Source organism: Ceratotherium simum, chromosome 25, assembly GCF_057802395.1.
Source record: "Ceratotherium simum simum isolate JZ-2026a chromosome 25, ASM5780239v1, whole genome shotgun sequence".
Taxonomy (NCBI): domain Eukaryota; kingdom Metazoa; phylum Chordata; class Mammalia; order Perissodactyla; family Rhinocerotidae; genus Ceratotherium; species Ceratotherium simum.
Genome location: NC_141924.1, coordinates 16721405 through 16741667, shown reverse-complemented (window position 1 = coordinate 16741667; position 20263 = coordinate 16721405). Strand labels below are relative to the sequence as shown.

Here is a 20263-nt window from a genome sequence, read left to right as displayed (position 1 = left end):
TACAGCCAGGATCTGGAGTCACACTGCCTGGGTTCGTATCCTAGCTACGCCACTTACTAGCTATGTGACTTTGGGAAGATAATTACTGTTTCCCCACGTGTAAAATGGGAATAAGACCTCCCACACAGGGTTAAGAAGTAACCAATATTACAGACTTAAAACGGTGCCTCCCATGTAACAAGCGCTTTATGTTTGCTGCTGTTACAACCACTACTGTATACTTGGTATACAGTAGGTGCCAAATGTTTTAAGAAGTAACATCCAAGAATGTAATGAAATGTAACGGCGATGGTATCTCCTTGAAATGCCAAATTCGTTTTGGAGAAAGCTTTAAGAAAAGAAAACCCACTATCCTCTACCATTCTTCAGCTGTCTACGGAACTGCAGGCAAAATAAAGGTTGGTGGAAACTTGCCTCCGACTGACCCCAACAATTCTAATTTTGTTTATTTTCCTTATCGCCTACACGAAGCCCGCACACACCCTCAGAGGCGAAGGAATCCTGCAAAACCGAATCACGCCATCCCACAGCGCGCAGCTCACCCCACGCGGACGCTTCTTCCGGCTGTTTCCGCTTACAACCCTTTCCCCACCCCTTTCCCATCCGGCGCCTTCGAATGACGTCAGAGCGGGCGCCGACGCCGCAGGGCCCGAAGCCCGCGCCTGCGCTCTGCCCCGGCAGCAGCCCTGCGCAGCCCAGAGCGTGGTGGCCGGAGGGCCGGGGGTCCCGGTTCTGCTGGGTCGAGTCGCTGGCGTGAGGCCTTCTTGAGCTGAGGACCATGAACCGCTGCCGCCAGGTGACGTGCGTGGCCTGGGTCCGCTGCGGCGTGGCCAAGGAGACGCCGGACAAGGTGAGGCCTGGTCGCTCGGAGGAGGGGGAGCGGCTTCTTTGCAGCATCCTCGGGCAGCCGGGTCTGGGGAACCTGGACCCGGAACACGCGGCCCCGGGCTGGCTGCTGTGCCTGGCCGGAGTGAGGCCGGCTTTGGCCTGACTGTCGTGATCGTGCTGCGGCTCCGAGGGTCTGGGTCTCCTGGGCCTGGGAGTCAGGGGCTGCGCCTCCTCACGGTCCCTTCCCCCAAGCCCAGCCCCAGCCCCACCCCCAAATTCGCACACAGCTGCAAGGGGGCCGGGTGTGGCTCGGAGTGAGAAATCCTGCCAAAAGCCTTCTTGACGACTCCATAGCTTCGCCACACCCTGGTGCATTTCCAGGCATAACGGGAAGCGGGAGCAAATGTGTGGAAACTCCATTTTCCGTTCTCCTGGGCGGTGTGGGGAGGAGTAAACAGGATGAAAGCTATGGTGTAGGAAAACTGGTGTGGAGACTACGATGTCCTGAGGCTGGGAGTTGAATTAGGAATTTCTTGCAATAATTCAAATGAGATGTTGATGTGGCAGTGGGGATGAGAGGTAAACGTGACATATTATGAGGGAAAAACCTACAAGAGTTGGAGACAGAGTCTGTAGCAGAGGTGAAGGTTACTTAAGTTATTCAACAGATACTTACTAAGTGCTTTCTGCTTGCCGGGCATTGTTCAGAGTGCCGGGATAGGCATGGACAAAACTGAAAAAGTCCCTGCCTGTATGGAGTTGACATGTGGGTATATAATTTGTCAGTGGGAATAAATGCTATGAAAGAAGCGACGGGGTGGGGAAGTTTGATTTGAATGTAATTGGGCCAGTGATGACCGAGATAAGAAGGTGATAGGAATGTGAGGGGCTCCGTCATGAGGTTAACGGAAATGAGGGATTGGAATAGCCCCAGGAGATGTAAATTCCACCAGGGCACTAACTGCTTGTTTTATTCCTGAGTTTTTTCTGGTGTTTGACTCCCAGCAGGCACTCAATGCATGTTTATAGATTAGGAACAGAAAATTAGCTCATATTAAAAATTATTGAAGGAGATAACAGTTGTTATTAAAAAGAGACATATAGCCTTTAAAATACACAAAGAAAGTGATTTCCAAACGTTTCTACACATTGGAACCACTTGGGGAGCTTCAGAAAATACTGATGCCTGGGCCCCACTCCCAAGTATTGGGATTTAATTGGTCTGGAGTGTAGCCTGAAATTTTCAAAAGATCCCTCAGGTGATTCTAAAGTGCAGACAAGTTTGGGAACCACTGCTTGAAGAGTTTATAGGAAGAAGAGATTGAATTTATTCTATGAAATCCCAGAAAGGAAACTCAGACCAATAAGAGAAACTAGAAAGTAAGTATCTTTTAATTAAACTTAAGAATCTTTAGTTTCTGGAGATGTCCAACAATGGAATGTCATCTCTCAAGAGGATTTCTGTATTACTAGAGGCATTTTAGTAGAAACTGGGTGATTGGTTCACTCATCATCAGTCAGCAGGCATCCCTACCGTGGGCCGAGCACGATGACAGGTTGGTTTCTGTTTTCCAGGAGCTCACAGTTTAGTAGTGATAGCGTTGTTTTTAAAGGTACTGACGACTGATTAGGAGAGGGAATGCCAATTTTGAAGTAGAGAGAGTGACTTCAATTTTGAACAGGATGCCATGTGGAGAGTCTTATAGGCAGCTGGAAAAAATGGAACTGGAGAGTGGGGCTAGAGAAGGGAGAGTTTGCAGTCATCAGTTCAGAGGTGGTAGTTTTCGTCTTGAGAATGAATGAGCTTTGCAAGGAAGTGGCAGCCAGGTGAGTGAATACTTGGCAGTGATAACAGGGGAAAGAGCAGAGGACCAATGCAAGGGTGATCTGTCTAGGAATACCCACAGGGAAAATGGGGAGAGGTGGCCCAGGAGTCAGAGGAATTGGAAGGAAACGCGATGGGCTCTCATAGAAGCCAGTTTACACAAGTCAGGCTTTCCTGAGGAGACTGGAGAGAGGTAGAATAGACTGAACACGCGTTTTGAACAGTTTCAGGTTGGAAGGGATCTTAATTGTAAGTGCCTGTAAAAACTCCATTCACGTTCAATTTACAGAGTCTGGACTGATATTTGATTCTAATGATATCTCTTGAAGTTATATTTTACATTAATTTGCAAGCTTTTTTTTAATTTAAATACTTCTAATGGTTTCCTTAAATCTATCATAATGAAATGTTTGCTCTCTTATAGGTAGAGCTAAGTAAAGAAGAAGTAAAACGTCTCATTACTGAAGCAAAGGAAAAATTACAGTAAGTTTAGGAATGTTGATGCCTTTAGTAAAGTCCAGAAGAAATGTAAATCTTAAATAATGATGGCATGGTGGTCTTGTTATTGAATGGTGTCATTTGGGTGATTTCTTTTTCTTTATTTATTCACATAGAGAAGAAGGTGGCAGTGATGAAGAGGAGGCAGGTGATCCTTCAGAAGATGGCATGCAGAGTGCACGGACCCAGGGACGACCAAGGGAACCCCTGGAGGATGGCGACCCTGAGGATGACAGGACGCTGGACGATGATGAGCTGGCTGAGTACGACTTAGATAAATATGATGAGGAAGGCCACCCAGGTTAGAATTCACTCACTTCTACTGGTTTTTAATCAGAAACTCAGTGCAGTAGATCATGCTTCTAGTGTTCTGAAGCTTTACTCTGAGGTTTTGTTGTCCTTTATGTCAGTCAAATAATCTGGCTCAAGGCTTGAGCAGACAGCACATTTCCTAAACTAGTTTGGAAAATAAGCTCTAACGCACTAATCTTAAGATCTAAAAAAAAAAAAAAAAATAGTATGTTTTATTGCAAGTAATGAGTATACTAATCTAAACTCATTTTTCTTTATCTGCAATAATGAGAGAGGAATTATTACCTCCATTTTACAGAAGAGAAAACTGAGGTTTAGAAAGATGAAATACCTTTGCCAGTGTCACACAGCTGGTGAATAATGGAGCTGAGGTTTGAGCACTCTCTGGCTTTAAAACCTTCATTCTTTCAGTGTCCTTCATTGGATGCAGGGGATAGTTTTTTCCATTGGACTCTGGGTTGTGGGCCCCTAACCTTGCTACCATCCTGCTAGGACAGAGTGCCATGGGAATACAGAGAAAGGAAGAGTTAACCCAGCTAGGAGAGACAGCATTCAGAAATAGCTTTTTAATATTCTGCACACCCTGCAGATTATTGGTGCTATCTTGCTCATCCAGAAGAAGTTCCCTTCTCTATTGCCTATGAAATGTTTAAGACCTATTAATCCTGACTCTTTAAAGTAGCTTCCCCTAGCAATTAGGAGTATCTTCCTTTTCCTGAGTTGTGTGTTACTCAGGAGTTACTCTATGCCACCCTTGCAGATGTGTCATAAAAGAAGTCCATTTTCAAGTAAGTTTAGTGAAAAAGGCATACAATACCCCTGTTTAAGATTCATAAGGCAAATTATTAGCACATCAGCAGTTCTAAGAAATCTTGCAATAGAGAAACCTGTTTAACTTTGTGAAATCCATCACTTTTCAATTTTATTTCACCAGGCAACCCTTGTTTATTCTTGTTGATTCCAGTGTTTTAGGGTAATTTTATTTCCAGGTCCTCAGAGCCACCTCTCTGTAGCACTTTTGAATAATGATTACAAGGAGCAAGCAAGAGAATCTGAGCAGAGTTCTAATATTTTCTAAAAGGGAGTTTCACTGGAAGATTGTGAATTCCAGAACTATCAGATATCCATTTCCAAGGTCAAATATAAATGGCTTTTAAATTTCTGTTTATTATTGTCCACTATTTCCTTTCCCAACTATGGGTGATCCAGAATTAGTTATGAAAAAGACAGTTGGATCTAAGTCTAAAGATGGGCTGCCTTAGAAAAAATGCTTTTGTCATAATGACTTTTATTCATTTCAATTTATGAATTCTTACAGATACTGAAACTCTTGGTGAATCTCTCTTGGGTCTTACCGTCTATGGGAGTAATGATCAAGATCCTTATGTTACTCTGAAAGATACGGTAAATATTCACATAGCTTTCCTAATTATGCTCCTTAAGTGTTTGAGAAACCTTACCAAATGTCTGCTTCTAGTCAATGACATTTTTTCTCTCCACTTAGGAGCAATATGAACGTGAAGATTTCTTGATTAAGCCCAGTGACAATCTCATAGTTTGTGGTAGAGCTGAACAGGACCAGTGCAATTTAGAGGTGCATGGTGAGTGAAATACATCCCTTACTAAAAGGTTCTCTATTGAAGTGATATTAAAATAATAATCATAATAGTTACTATTATGACTTTTTCAGCACCAGACCCTGCTGTATCTCATTTAAGTTGGTTACATGGTTAAATTCTACCCAGCCTACAGATTTCCTGGTTATTGTGCCTGGGCGTGTGTAGTCTGATATGTCACTTTGGTACCTGACTTTATTTATGGAAATAGGTCTCCTGGAAGGTTCTAATAGTGGTTTTTAATCTTTTACTTAAACATTTTTGCCAGTTTTTCACTTTTTCCCCTGATTAGAGAAAACCTACAAGTGAAACTATAAAAAAATGGGATAAAAAATTATTATCCCATTACCCTGAGGTAACTTAATACCCTGGCTTTTTACTCCAGTCTCTTTTCTGGCTGCTGCTTTTTTTTTGGTGAGGAAGATCAGCCCTGAGCTAACGTCTGTTGCCAATCCTCCTCTTTTTGCTGAGGAAGATTGGCCCTAGGCTGACATCCATGCCCATCCTCCTCTACTTTATATGGGACACCCCCACAGGATGGCTTGACAAGCAGTGCATCACTGCGCACCCAGGATCCGAACCTGCGAACCCCAGGCTGCTGGAGTGGGGCACGCAAATTTAACCGCTACACCAGCGGGCCGGCCCTGGCTGCTTTATCTTTATGTGGCGAAGATAATACTCAGTAGATGGGTTTTTATCCTGCTCTTTTCAGAGTCATTTCAAATATTTCCCTTTTATTTTCTTCATAAAAATTCAACACGGAGGCCCACATTTCTCTTTTGGAACCAAAACATCTTGGTCACTTTTCCCAGTTCAGAGAGTGTTTGCCCCAAAGACAGAGGTGAATGCTTTGAATCTGAAGTAGGCATTGATTTGAATTTCTCTTTTTTATTTGAGTTTTTAAATCAGATAAATTTTAATGTTGATATTTATTAATTCAACAAACATTAATTGAATGACTGTTTTCTTAAAAATAGACCTTCAAGATGTCTGGAATATTCTGCCTCCAGATTTTCCCTTGTTCCTCTTGCCCGTTCCTCTGTGCACACATCATCAGACCAGTCCATCCTTGCCCAGATACTCTTCTTCCCCAACAATCATCTCTTCATCCGTCTTAAAATTTTGAAGCTTTAAAGAGATTTTAGTCTAAAGCATTTTATTATAGGAAATGCAGTTGCACAGTTTGAAAATTAAACCTTTAGGTTGAATGCTTATTGGCATCGTCTAGGTTACTTTGTCGCTCATTCTGTTTATCGGCTTGTAAGTCTTCCCAGTCTTCAAGGCTACCTGCAGGAAGCCCTCAGATAAGGCCCTTTTATGGCCCATTGTGATCAAGTTATTCTCCGAATTATCTTTGAACTTTTTACGTATTTCAAGTGAAAACCGTGTTGGTGAAATGTTTAAAAGACCGATTCTAATTTCAAAAAATTGGAACCATTATTACAGTTTGTTATGACTGATTTTTATACATACTCATGTGAGAACTTGTAATCATTCCTTTGAATTTAGTATCAGAGAGGAGTTGAGAAGGTCAAGTAAAGCAGTTGTATTCCTATTTCCTTCTAAGTTAGGTCATTAAAGATGTATTTTTTTTAGTGTGAATCTACAAGTTATCAAGAATAATTTCAAAATTGCGTTCTAAAGCTGATCTGAATGTTGATCTGACATGGTTAAGGGGTTGTTTTACAGTACCGTCATCGTTTTATTTAAAAGGGAAGCTGAGTACATGGACCACAGTTAAGGTTCTTGTAGCACCGCAGACGATTCATTTTGACATGCATTCTCGTCGTCAAGTGATGTGATCGAACGTTACCTGGACTCTGCTGATCCCAGGATTTATCCAGAAGCAGAGGGCTGAGGAATTTTTTAAAAATCCTTAGCTTAGGGGCTGCCCGGTGGCGCAAGCGGTTGAGTGCGCACGCTCTGCTGCGGTGGCCCAGGGTTCGCGGGTTCGGATCCCGGATGCGCACCGACGCGCTGCTTGGCAAGCCATGCTGTGGCGGCGTCCCATATAAAGTGGAGAAAGATGGGCACGGATGTTAGCCCAGGGCCAGTCTTCCTCAGCAAAAAAAGAGGAGGATTGGCAGATGTTAGCACAGGGCTGATCTCCTCACAAAAAAAAAAAAAAAAAAATCCTTAGCTTATCTTATCATTGCTTCTTTCTAATAAAAAGCATATTGGGGGGAAATGTATGATTATTTGGGCTCTATTTTACCAGTGTTTTACTGTATAATTTTTTACAGACTTTTTCGTCATTGATTTTAACAATATTTTAGCTCTTTAACATTATAACTGTGAATGATAAAGAGGTAATTCTTTTAGTTGCCATATCCCAAAGAGTGTTCCCAAGAGCTTTATTTGTTGTTGGTCTTCATAAACTTTTTGTAAATATTAGTCATTTTTTCTTTGGGAGGAGGACTAGCCCTGAGCTAACATCTGATGCCAGTCCTCCCCTTTTTTCTTGAGGAACACTGGCCCTGGGCTAACATCCATGCCCATCCTCCTCCACTTTATATGGGACACTGCCACAGCATGGCTTAGCAAGCAGTGCCTCAGTGCGCGCCCAGGATCCGAACCTGTGAACCCTGGGCCGCCGCAGTGGAACGCACGCACTTAACCGCTGTGCCACCGGGCCGGTCCCATAAAGAAGTCATTTTTGACAAGCATTTAGATTTCTAAATATGAGTTATTTCTCTCCAGTGCTGTTTTTCTTGACTTATAACCAGATAGACCTTTAAAAGGTAAAATACTAATGAAGTACTCCAGATGGAGACCTTATAAGCATTTGTTTTCTGTGAGGGGTGAATCGGAAGATAGGACCACTGTAGCCTGTGAGCATGCAGATGGAGGATTCAGACTGATGTCAATTCTCTGTCAGTGTTCCTATTCCCTTTTGGGGCACACCAGGTAATGGGAATATATTAGACATGCACAGTTTTTACCTAGCCATAACAACTTTGGAATCTCCTTTTTTTTTTTTTTTTTAAATAATTTTATTTATTTATTTATTTATTTATTTATTTCCCCCCCACAAAGCCCCAGTAGATAGTTGTATGTCATAGTTGCACATCCTTCTAGTTGCTGTATGTGGGACGCGGCCTCAGCATGGCCAGAGAAGCGGTGCGTCCATGCGCGCCCGGGATCCGAACCTGGGCTGCCAGCAGTGGAGTGTGCGCACTTAACTGCTAAGCCACGGGGCCGGCCCTGGAATCTCCTTTTAATGTCATCAAATTTATCTCACTTTAAGCATGTGGCTCCCATAGGTTTAATAGGGAGAGTCTGTTCTTTTGAGTGGGATGTGATTTCTTATTCTGATGCGATAAAGTCTCCTTTCCTCATCTTTTCAGTTTATAATCAAGAAGAAGATTCTTTCTATGTACACCATGATATACTGTTGTCTGCATACCCTCTGAGTGTGGAATGGCTGAATTTTGATCCTAGCCCAGATGATTCTACTGGTAATTAGAAAACTTAAGATTGCTCAATGGTTCCTCACCCTGTGTGTTTTTCCTAGCCTCATACATTCTGTATTCTGTATGAACGTTTTCAGGATTGTTGATGTTTTATGAAGTTAATGTTATTTTATGAAGTTATAGCTTTATAGATTTTAGAACACAATCCCTTAATTGTTTTGGGTTTGTCTCCAGACTTTAGATAGGCTCAAGAGGTAGCCGTTCCACCGTAGGCAGAAGGACGGGGCCTTAAAGCATTTTGGGGCTGCAGAACTGTGTAAAGTTCTCATGAAAACTCAGTATAAAATGGCACGATGTGTTTGATGTTACCAGCTATAGTTTAGTGGCGTGACCTTTTTCAGAAAACATCAAGTAAAACCAAAGTGAAGAGAGAATTAGAGTCTCAAGTTAGTCTTTTTAGCCACAGCTGCACACTACTGGTTACCCCTGTCCTACTTCTTAATGAGGGTAAAAACTAATAATGCTCATACCTTACATCTCATTGCAAAGTTCATTCACATTCATGATCCGATCAGATCCTCATCCTCACAACAGCCTGTGAAGGCAGAAGGGGGTTTTGTTCTCATTATCTGAGTGAGGACCCTGGGGCTAAGAGACTGAGCCCTTGTCACTCAAATTGTGGTCTAAAGACCACAGCAGCACAGCATTGGCATCAACTGGAGGCTGGTTAGAAGTGCAGACTTGGGGCCCCACCCAAGACCTCCTGAAACAGAATCTGCATTTTAACAACACTCAGGTGATGTACACGCATATGAAAGTTTGAGAGAAATTGCTCTAAGCCATTACTCAGTTAATCTACGGTGTCATGTATTTAATTGTAAGTTACTTTTTTAATCATAAATACATCATTTCCTCCTGTAGGAAATTATATTGCTGTGGGAAACATGACCCCTGTTATTGAAGTGTGGGACCTTGATATAGTGGACTCATTAGAGCCAGTCTTCACACTTGGAAGTAAGCTATCAAAGAAGAAGAAAAAGAAAGGAAAGAAGGTAAACAAGTTAATAGTTATTTAAACTCGAATAACAAACAGAGATAAGTTTACTGGGGTTGGGGGAATGTACACCTTTTCAATTAGACACTTTTCCTGGAAGAGGACAGGTAGCTATGAAGTTACTGTAGTTTTTAGTTTTGAAAAGCCATCCAAGGAAGAATTGATTTCTGATTGCATAAAACCTCCGTTGGCACATTATTCATCCTTACACAAAGCAATTACTCTCAGATTATGATCCTCTTTTATATTTAGTAGCCATTCACTCTGATAGGCCAGTTTTGAACTTTTAAAAAATTTCTATTTAGCCTTTAGTATGTTGAATTCTGCATATCCATATATTAATTCCTGTAGCTTTTTAAACTATTAAATTGGGGGGGATTGATATTTGTAGAATTATAGCACTTAATCTAATTATAGATTAAGAACTACTGTAGTTTATTCCCTGTAAAGAATATTTATCATGGATCTAAAGTAACAAACAAGGTGTTTCTTTCCCTAGGTCTTCAAGCAAGTTTGCTTAAAATCAAAACAATAATCTTGAGATTTAAAGAATCTTTCAGATTAACATACCAATTTTATTTTGGGAGGGGGACTTTAATACAAAAAAGTAATCAAATTAAACAATTATTACAGAGTTCCTCAGCAGAAGGGCATACTGATGCTGTCCTGGACCTTTCTTGGAATAAGCTGATCAGGTAGAAAGACATAACATTTGAAGGATTGTTCAAGACTGTGACCATTGTGATTTTCCCTCATGCCTACACCTGTCTCTCCGTGTTGTGTGTTGTGGGTCTTTGTGTCTGTGTCGTTTTCCCTTCCTGCAGCTTACACTGTGTGAAGGCAGGAGCTGTGCTATCTGTCTCCTTACATCCCCCACATCACTTGCCAGCTCCTCACTTAGTAGGTGCTCATTACATATTTGGTGGCCAGGTGCCCTTATCTGCAACGTCACTAGAGAAAACAGTGTGCACTGCAGTGTCAGTGGTGCAGCAGAATTGTGTTTCTTCATGGAAGACATTTCTCTCACTTCATTTAATTTTCCCAAAATCTCATCCACTTTATTTATTTATTTATTTATTTATTTAATTAATTTGTGGTGAGATATACGTAACTTAAAATTTATCATTTTAACCATGTTTTAAGAGTATAGTTCAGTGGATATTGTTGCGCAACCATCACCACCATCCAACTCCAGAACTTTTTTCATTGGCCAAAACTGAAACTGTGTACCCATTAAACAATAACTCCCCATTCCTCACTCCCCACAGGCCATACTAGCCACCGTTCTACTTTCCATCTCTATGAATTGACTCCTCTAGGTCCCTCATATAAGTGGAATCATACAATATTTGTCCTTTTGTGACTGGCTTATTTCACTTAGCACAAAGTTCATCCATGTTGTAGCATGTGGTAGGGTCTCCTTCCTTTTTAAGGCTGAATGATATTCCATTGTATGTATATACCATATTTTGGTTATCCATCTATCCATGGACACTTGGGTTGCTTTCACCTCTTGCCTGTTGTGAATAATGCTGCTATTATTCACATAGATGTGAATGAATACCATGGATGTACAAGTATCTGTTAGAGTCCCTGCTTTCAGTTCTTTTGCATATATACCCAAAAGTGGAATTGTTGGATCATATGGTAATTCTATTTTTACCGTTTTGAGGAACAACCATACTGTTTTCTGTATTAGTTGCATCATTTTACATTCCCACCAGCAGTGCACAAGTGTTCTGATTTTTCCGCATTCTAGCCAATACTTGTTAGTTTCTGGTTTTGTTGTTTTCTTTTTATAATAGTCATCCTAATGGGTATGAAATGGTATCTCATTGTAGTTTTGATTGCACTTCCCTAATTAATAGTGGTGTTGAGCATCTTTTCAAGTGCTTATTGGGCATCTGTATATCTTCCTTGGAGAAATGTCTATTCAGGTCCTTTGCACATTTTTGAATTGGGTTGTTTGTTTTTGTTGTTGGTGAGTTGTAGGAGTTCTTTATGTATTCTGGTTATTAATCCCTTATCAGATTTACGATTTGCAAATGTTTTTCCCTATTTGATGGGTTGCCTTTAACTCTGTTGATAGTGTCCTTTGCACAAAAGTTTTTAATTGGTGTGGTCCAATTTATTTTTTCTTTTGTTGCCTGTGCTTCTAGTGTTATATCCAAGAAATCATTACCAAATCTATTGGCATGAAGCTTTTCCCCTAAGAGTTTTATAGTTGTAGCTCTTAAGTTTAGGTCTTTGATCCATTTTGAGGTAATTTTGTATATGGTGTAAAGTAAGTAAAGAATGAAGTTGTGGGCCGGCCCCGTGGCTTAGCGGTTAAGTGTGTGCGCTCCTCTGCTGGCGGCCCCGGTTCGGATCCCGGGTGTGCACTGACGCACCGCTTCTCCGGCCATGCTGAGGCCGCGTCCCACATACAGCAACTAGAAGGATGTGCAGCCATGACATACAACTATCTACTGGGGCTTTGGGGAAAAAAATAAATAAACAAAATTATAAAAAAAAAAAAAAAAAGAATGAAGTTGTAACTTCATTCTTGTGTCATCCACATATTCTTTATACTTATCCTTAAACAACATTTACCCCAAAAGGCCATTTTCCTAATAGCATAGTTGGTTTGAGGGGCTACTAAGGCAAAGAAGGTAAGCATTAGGTAAAGTATAACTTATTTGGGGGGTAAGAACAAACTGGATTACCCAAGGTACATTTTCTTAGCATTTCTGTCACACTGGACACGTTGTCATTGTGAGCATTCTAAGGAGGATCCCAGAGTGCTAGCTTAACAGAGGATATCCTATCTTCTTATTTGTGTTCAGACCTCATCAGAGTTACAACCATTTGGGGAAATGGACCTGAGAAAGTTGTTTAGGTTAGTATTTCCCAAACTTAGCTGCAAATCACAGTCTTCTGGGTAACCCCTGCTGGGCTCTAATCCCCCAAGGTTGAGTTAGTAGATCTGGAGCAGGGGCCCAAGAATATGTGGGGTTTTTTTTCTTTTTGTTCTTTTTTAAGTTTCCCCTGGTGAGTCTGACGCTGCCAGGCTATAGGCAGGTGTTTGGGTTTTGTCTGAATTGGGCCCACTCCTGACTAAGGGGCAGGTGAATAAGAGATCTAATAATGAGTATACCATGCTTTTAGGAACCACTCTTATTTCAAATCTGAACTTTCAAAATAATTACATATATTAAATTCTTAGCACATAGCAGCTATTACTTTGAATAACTGAAAGTTCGTTCTGATGGAACAACCCCTTATCAGTATTCCAGGTGGTTCATCAGTTCCTTTCCCTGGCCACAGTTCCCTGGTTCCATTTAGACATTTATCAGCACCTGTTCTTCTTTCCTGCCCCATCTGCACCCACATCTCTTTGACTCCAATGCCACACATTTCTTTGTTCCTTAACTATTCTTTCTCAATCTTATTTTAGACCATGGTTCTCCTTTCTCCTTTCTTTCCTGAAAAGGTGCAGAATGCTTTAAAATACTTCCCATACTCTGGTACATAGAGTTTAGGATTATGGTGAGGAATAACTAGTTGACATTGTCACTAGTGGGGACCTTGGTTTCTAGTAAAATACTCCCAGTAACGAAATGCACGTTCTCTGCTAATTCATACTCTTGTTAGAGTACTCTTCTTGGGGATGTAGTGTTCAGAAGTTTTTATGTTTTTTTTTAAATTTATTTTTAAGCCTCATACAATGAGAACTTTAATGTGGGAGGAATCTCAGATGTTTTTGGAATAACTAGGATGAAAAATGTACTATTAAATTTTAACTTTGTGCTGTTGTCAGGCATTGTATATAAAGAAACTAGTTATTGGGAATTTAAATTAACACTTATCTATGAAATGCAAAAGACTTAAAATATTATGACCTGTATGTGGGACTTAATGGTAGAAGCTTTGAAATTCATTGAGTAGAAAAAAACTAGCGGGATCTGAATATACATGATCCTCCTAAGAGACCTTGCATGTATCATTGAAATGTGAGTTATAAAACTGAAAGTAGTTTATATAATGGACATAACTTCTTGAAATAATATCCAAAAATGAACCTATCAGCATTTTATCTTAACAGTATATTAGTTTTCTGAACAAAAACATTACTGTCACTAATGACTTGCTTCTATGTCAAGCTGTTTTAAAGCTAGATGTTGAAGAATGAGTTTCAGTTTCAGGAGTACACATCTGCGTTTTTACAAGGAGAAAAGGCAGGCAGCTAACATTTATCAGGAGCCTACTATGTTCCACTCACTCAGCCAGGGACTTGCATAGCAACCCTTTGAGGTTGGTTGTATTGTTGTCATCGGCAGGCAAGGAAGTGTGACTTACTTTTAAGTCTTAGAGCTAGTAAGTAGCAGCACCAAGAATCCATTTCAGGTTTTCTGGGCTCTAAAGAAGTGTTCTTGTAGAACTACATTATTGGCACTTGATCCCTAAGAGGTAGGCATATTGGTTTTTTCCTATTAACAGCATTTAATGCTCTTTAAAAAAAATAGTTGAGATATAAATTCACATATAAAATTCACTCTTTTAAAGTGTACAATTCAGTGGTTTTTAGTATATTTACAGAGTTGTGCCACCATCACCATTATCTAATTCCATAACATTTTCATCAATCCACAAAGCAATCCATACCCATTATCGGTTACTCCTCATCCTTCTGTCCCTCCAGCCCCTGGCAACCACTAATCTGCTTTCTGTCTCTGGATTTGCCTATTTGGGAGATTTCCCAGAAATGAAATCATACAATGTGTGGCCCTTTGTGTCTGGCTTCTGTCACTTAGCATAATGTTTTCAAGGTGCATCCATGTTGTAGCATGTATCAGTATATCATTCCTTTTTATTGCTAAATAATATTCCTTTGTATGGATATACCACATTTTGTGTATCCATTCACTAGTTAATGGACATTTGGGGGTTTTTTGCTTTTTGCCTATTACGAATAATGCTGCTGTAAACATTCATGAACAAGTGTTTGCATGGATATATGTTTTCATTTTCTTGGGTATTAAGAGTGTAATTGCTAGGTCATATGGTAGGCTGTGCCATTTACCTTCTCACCAGCAATATAGGAAGGTCCTAGTTTCTCTACATCTTAGTAACACTTGTGATTGTTCATCTTTTTTATTGTAGCCATCCTGTGAGTATGAAGTGTTATCCCATTTTTTGATTTTCATTTCCCTAATAACTGATGATGTTGAGCATCTTTTCACATGCTCACTGGCCTATTCAGATCCTTTGCCCATCTTCTAATTGAGTTATCTGTCTTTTTATTATTTAGTTGAGAGTTCTTTATATATTCTAGATACAAGTCCTTTATGAGATATATGATTTACAGATGTTTTCTCCCATTCTGTGGGTTGTCTTTTCACTTTCTTGATGGTCATTTGCAACACAAGTTTTTCATGTTGATGATGTCCAATTTATCTGTTTCTTTTGGTGTCACATCTAAGAAACCACTGCCTAACCCAGTGTCACAAGGATTTATCCCTGTTTTCTTCTGAGAGTTTTAGTTTTAGCTCTTAAATTCAGTAGGTCTGTGATCTATTTTGCATTGCTTTTTTGGGACAGTGTGAGGTAGGGATCTAATTTCATGCTTTTGCAGGAGGATATCCACTTGTCCTTGAACCATTTGTTGACAATATTGTTCTTTTCTCCATTGAACAATGAATAATCTTGGCACCCTTGTTAAAAACCAGTGACTATAAATTTAAGGGTTTTTTCCCTGGACTCTTCATTTTACTCTATTAATCTGTTTGTCCTTATGCCAGTACCACATTGTTATGATTACTGTAACCTTTCAGTCAGTTTTGAAATCAGGAACTGTGAACTTTCCAATTTTGCTCTTCTTTTTTCAAGATTATGTTTTTGGCTATTCTGGGTTCCTGGCATTTCCATATGAATTTTAAAATCAGCTTGTCAGTTTTCTGCGAGTCAGCTGGGATTTTGAAAGGGATTGGTTGAATCTATAGATTGGTCTGTGGATGGCTTAAGTCCTCCAATCCATGAACATGGGTTATCTTTCCATTGATTTAGATACTCTTTCTGTCAACAGTCTTTTATAGTTTTCAATACATGTCTTAAATTTCTTTTGTTAAATTTATTTCTAAGTATTCATTTTGATGCTATTGTAAATGGAATTCTCACAATTAATGCTTTTGATTTTTAAAAGATTACCTGACTTGTTTCCTCCCTTTCTCAGAAACGTGCTGGCAAGTGCGTCAGCTGACAACACTGTAATTCTGTGGGATATGTCCTTGGGGAAACCTGCAGCTAGCCTTGCCGTACACACAGACAAGGTATGGTGATTTAGTGGATAAAAGGGATTCTAAAAAATCTGGCACAGATATTGGCTGCAGATGATCCCAAACATTTATAGATGGCTTTTTGTGCATTACAAAGTGCTTTGACATGCTCTCACTGGATCTTCACAGAGCTCTGTGTGATAGTTACAATTACCTATCTTAGAGATGCAAAAATGGGTGCAGAAAGGTGAAGTGATTAGGAACCTTAGTGCTTTGTAACGTGTACAGAGGCTGCTAAAAAGGGACAGTGGGGTGTGAGTCACCAAACAGGGTAAAAGAATTGAACAGACCCATTACCATAGAGCTCAGGGGTCTGCTGTGCTGATGCACGCTGTGGCCTTCTGCAGCATGTGGGGACACCCAGATAAGGCTGACCACTCCTCTTTCTCCTTCTGAATATATTTCAACGTGTTCAGGACATATGTATCCTGCCAAAAACAATTTGTGGAATGATACATTATATTTTTTACGTGTCATCCTTTATTTGGAAATATGGTTTGTCCTTTTGATTATGCAGTACATTTTATGTTTCTTTAAATAGTACTGAGTTTCAAAGGGAAAAATTCATAGGAACACTGCCAAATTGATTCTCACCAAGTATTAGGCAGTTTTACCAAAACCAAACAAACAGATCTATTCATTTATGTTTCCTCCTTTTAGGTCCAGACTCTGCAGTTTCATCCATTTGAAGCACAGACTCTGATTTCTGGATCATATGATAAGTAAGAAAGCATTTCAGGAATTATTGTTACTGTTTTTATCCTCTTGAAGTAATTCACAAAGTATCACTTGAGGGGCTGGCCTGGTGGTGCAAGCGGTTAAGTGCACGCGCTCTGCTGCAGCGGCCCAGGGTTTGCCAATTCGGATCCCGGGTGCGCACCGATGCACTGCTTGTCGAGCCATGCTGTGGTGGCGTCCCATATAAAGTAGAGGAAGATGGACATGGATGTTAGCTCAGGGCCAGTCTTCCTCAGCAAAAAGAGAAGGATTGGCACCAGATGTTAGCTCAGAGCTGATCTTCCTCACAAAAAAAGAAAGAAAGATTCACTTGATGCTTGGACAGAATATATTACTGAGGCACCTATGTGTTTAAGTTTTTGGTAATACTTATCTGTCCTTTTCAGCTCTGGTCTTTTCAGTCTGCAAGGGAATGTGGTTCTGTCATAATAATGCAGTTCCTAACTAGCAACTACTTTGATTTTTAGAGGGTGTATGAGTTAGCCATTGCTGTGAAATAAGCCATCCCAAAATTCAGTGACTTAAAACAATAAACATTTATTTCTTACGCCTCTGCAAGGGTGAGCTAATCTAGGCTAGATGCAACTGGTAGGTCTGCTAATCTTGGCTTCTTTAGGCTGGGCCACAGAGACTTGGCTCTCGTGTTTCACATCCTCCTGGACCAGTAGGCTAGCCCACACATGTTCTCATGCGAGGTCAGAAGCTCACACAGAGATACCAAGCCCTCATGAGATGTACGCTCAGAACTAGTACACTTCTGTCTTCTTCTCTTGGCCCAAACAGATCACACGGAGTGGGAAATGAACTCTGTCTTTATGGAAGGAACTCCTACCTCACTGACAGAGTGCATGGATGTAGGGAGAGGTGAAGAATTGGGCCCACTACCGTCCACCACAGGGGGGTTCCAGTCATAGGTGTGCTCCCTGTTACAGGCTGGGGCTGCAGGTGGGAAAGAGAGCTAGTAGAAACAGAAACCAACTTGCAGTCTTTATTTTGATTCTTTCTTCTTTTGAAGAGGGATATGTTTACATTTTTGAGTTGGAATTCATGCAAGATTACAAAAGTGTGTCCACCGGTTCCCCCAACACAGTAACCTGCTTATAGAGAGTAAGCATGGCTAAGACATGGCTTATCTGGCTCTGAGCACTACCCAGGAAGGGGAAATTAGAAATTGTCCTGGTCTTTTGGAAAGAGAGAGGATTCATCTTGTCAGTGGAGGATTCCACCTGGAGAAGGTCAAGGCCACTGTGACATACAGAGCCACCAGTGCCTTCAAGTGACAGGACCAGAGTCCACCACTTAGTGAAAATCAACTCATCTTTTTTTTTTTTTTTTTTAATAATTTTCTTTATTTTTTTTTCCCCCAAAGCCCCGGTAGATAGTTGTATGTCATAGCTGCACATCCTTTTAGTTGCTGTATGTGGGACGTGGCCTCAGCATAGCCAGAGAAGCGGTGCGTCGGTGCGCGTCTGGGATCCGAACCCAGGCCGCCAGTAGCAGAGCACGAGCACTTAACCACTAAGCCACAGGGCCGGCCCTCAACTCATCTTTTCTACTTTATTTTAGAACCTTAAAACAGGCTTTAAATAATTGGATCTTGACTTCACAGTGTTGTTTTCTTACCATTTCATTACAAATAAACTTAACACATATAGGAGAATTGAACTCTTAAAACTGTGACTTTGCACGAACGTGTCCAGGTCAGTGGCTCTGTATGACTGCCGAAGTCCAGAGGAAAGCCATCGGATGTGGCGGTTCAGCGGGCAGATCGAGAGAGTGACTTGGAATCACTTCTCACCGTGTCATTTTTTGGTAAGACTATGCATATTACTGTTTTGCTTATCCAGGTTACTAATGACTTATTTCATTCTGTTGTAGAGAGAATCTCTGAGAAGCTTTTTCTGTACTAACAGTGTAAAGTATGTATTTGGATCTTGGGGTAAAACAAAAAGGTATTTTTAACAAGAGAACAGTGGATCAGCCACAAAAAATACATGTAAAATGATTTTACACGTGATAAAACACATGTAAATGATTTTGCTAATTTCCAACCATTCCAGCGTGTGCCATTTTAGTTGAGTTATTGATTTTGATAATTTTATTAGTGTGTTTTTTGAAATATTAAGCGTGGTTAATGTTTTATGTTTTTTTAGTGGTTAAATCAGTCCAAGAAGATATCCTTTTATTTAAATCCTAGTACTTAAATGCAACTCCAGTAATGAGAATGGTAGCCTATTTAATTAATATAGCACTATCTCCCAGATAGGAAAAAAAGTAAAAGATCTTACTGTAGATACCCTTGATGTCTGTAGGATGACAGTTTTCCATGTAGCATCCAAAGATTCCACTGATGGTTCAATCCATGGAGAAATAAAATCCCAGCTTTCATCCAGAAGGGAAGATTAATTAAAGAAATTATGATTTCCTAATTTTCCTAATGTTGTAAATATGTAGTGCTTTGTAATTGAGGGAAAGAGTTCTTTAAAAAACAGCTTTCTTAAAATATGTGGACAGTTTTAATAAGGTTCCTGAAAATGATTTTGAGAACACTTGATCTCAACTCGATGCACAGAGGTTCACGCAGTCCCAGCTGAGCTACCTGAAGCCGGATTCCATTTCACAGTTATCGGAGTGAAATCTCAGGTGTATTTGAATGTTGTGTTGTACTTTGGCTCTCAACAGTCAAGCCCACATACTCGCTGAGGTTATTTGCTAACAAATGGTCATCGGTACTAAAATCACAGGTATTGAGGGAAATGGGAAGTGACCAAAATAAAATGTTTTCCCTCCTTCCCTCCAGTCTCAAAGGATGAGACTCCCCCCTTTTCTGTTTTTATCCCCATCCACAGCCCACCCTTCAACACTGCATCAGTTGTCCTTTTTTTCCTCCCTTTCTCCTGTACTGGCTGTTGCCCTTGGCCTGAATATAGGCCAATATAGGTTTGTTTCTTCTGCCTTTCTTCCAAGTGTAACAACCCACTGTAATCTGCCTTTCAGTCCTTATCTGATTGAATCTCTTCCAAAATATTGACAGCATTCATTACTCCTTTCTTCAGAAGCCCTCTTTCCTTGGCTTCCCTGACATTCTTCATTATTCCCTTCTCAGTCTTTGATTGTTACTTCTGTGAGCTTTTCCTCACCCTGTACCTTAAGTGGCCATGCTCTCCAGGCCTCTGTCCTCAACACACTGCTCTTTAGATTCTGTACTCCCAGGACATATCTCCTCTGTTCTCATGGATGTAACTACCATCTCTGTGCTTCCACATCTCTAACCCTAGTCTGTACCACGGCCACAGCTTCATACTCATATCCAACTGCCTAATAGACATATCAACTGAATTAGTCCATGTAAGAGCAGACTTGGCTTATCCACAAGTAAATTCTTTATGTCCATGTTAATTTTCAGTAGCTCCTCAGGTAAGTCAGGTATATAGCTGATTTTCACTATGATTTATACTGTTTACCCATTGCTAAGTTTTATTGACGTGTAGCATCATCTTGCCCATCTTTTACTCTTTTCAGGCCAGTACAGATGACGGCTTTGTATACAATTTGGATGCACGTTCAGATAAGCCAATTTTTACACTTAATGCACACAATGATGAAATCTCTGGTGAGCACGAATAGTGTTGCATTCCTGTTAACTTATGATGAAGTAAATCTGT

The 20263-nt window shown here is 40.4% G+C and overlaps 1 protein-coding gene across 1 annotated transcript in view; it reads left to right on the top strand.

Moving 5' to 3' along the window:
* Positions 1-678: 678 nt before the first annotated feature.
* The window catches only part of PWP1 (PWP1 homolog, endonuclein), a 23079-nt gene continuing 3494 nt past the window's right edge, over positions 679-20263 (top strand). Inside the window, exons 1-12 of the mRNA XM_004418071.3 lie at positions 679-850; positions 3078-3136; positions 3268-3452; positions 4782-4867; positions 4968-5064; positions 8427-8537; positions 9414-9544; positions 10180-10241; positions 15758-15854; positions 16521-16582; positions 18299-18410; positions 20121-20211. Of these exons, the coding sequence (XP_004418128.1) occupies positions 779-850; positions 3078-3136; positions 3268-3452; positions 4782-4867; positions 4968-5064; positions 8427-8537; positions 9414-9544; positions 10180-10241; positions 15758-15854; positions 16521-16582; positions 18299-18410; positions 20121-20211 (1165 nt within the window). The 5' untranslated portion in view covers positions 679-778. The remainder of the gene's footprint in view (positions 851-3077; positions 3137-3267; positions 3453-4781; positions 4868-4967; positions 5065-8426; positions 8538-9413; positions 9545-10179; positions 10242-15757; positions 15855-16520; positions 16583-18298; positions 18411-20120; positions 20212-20263) is intronic.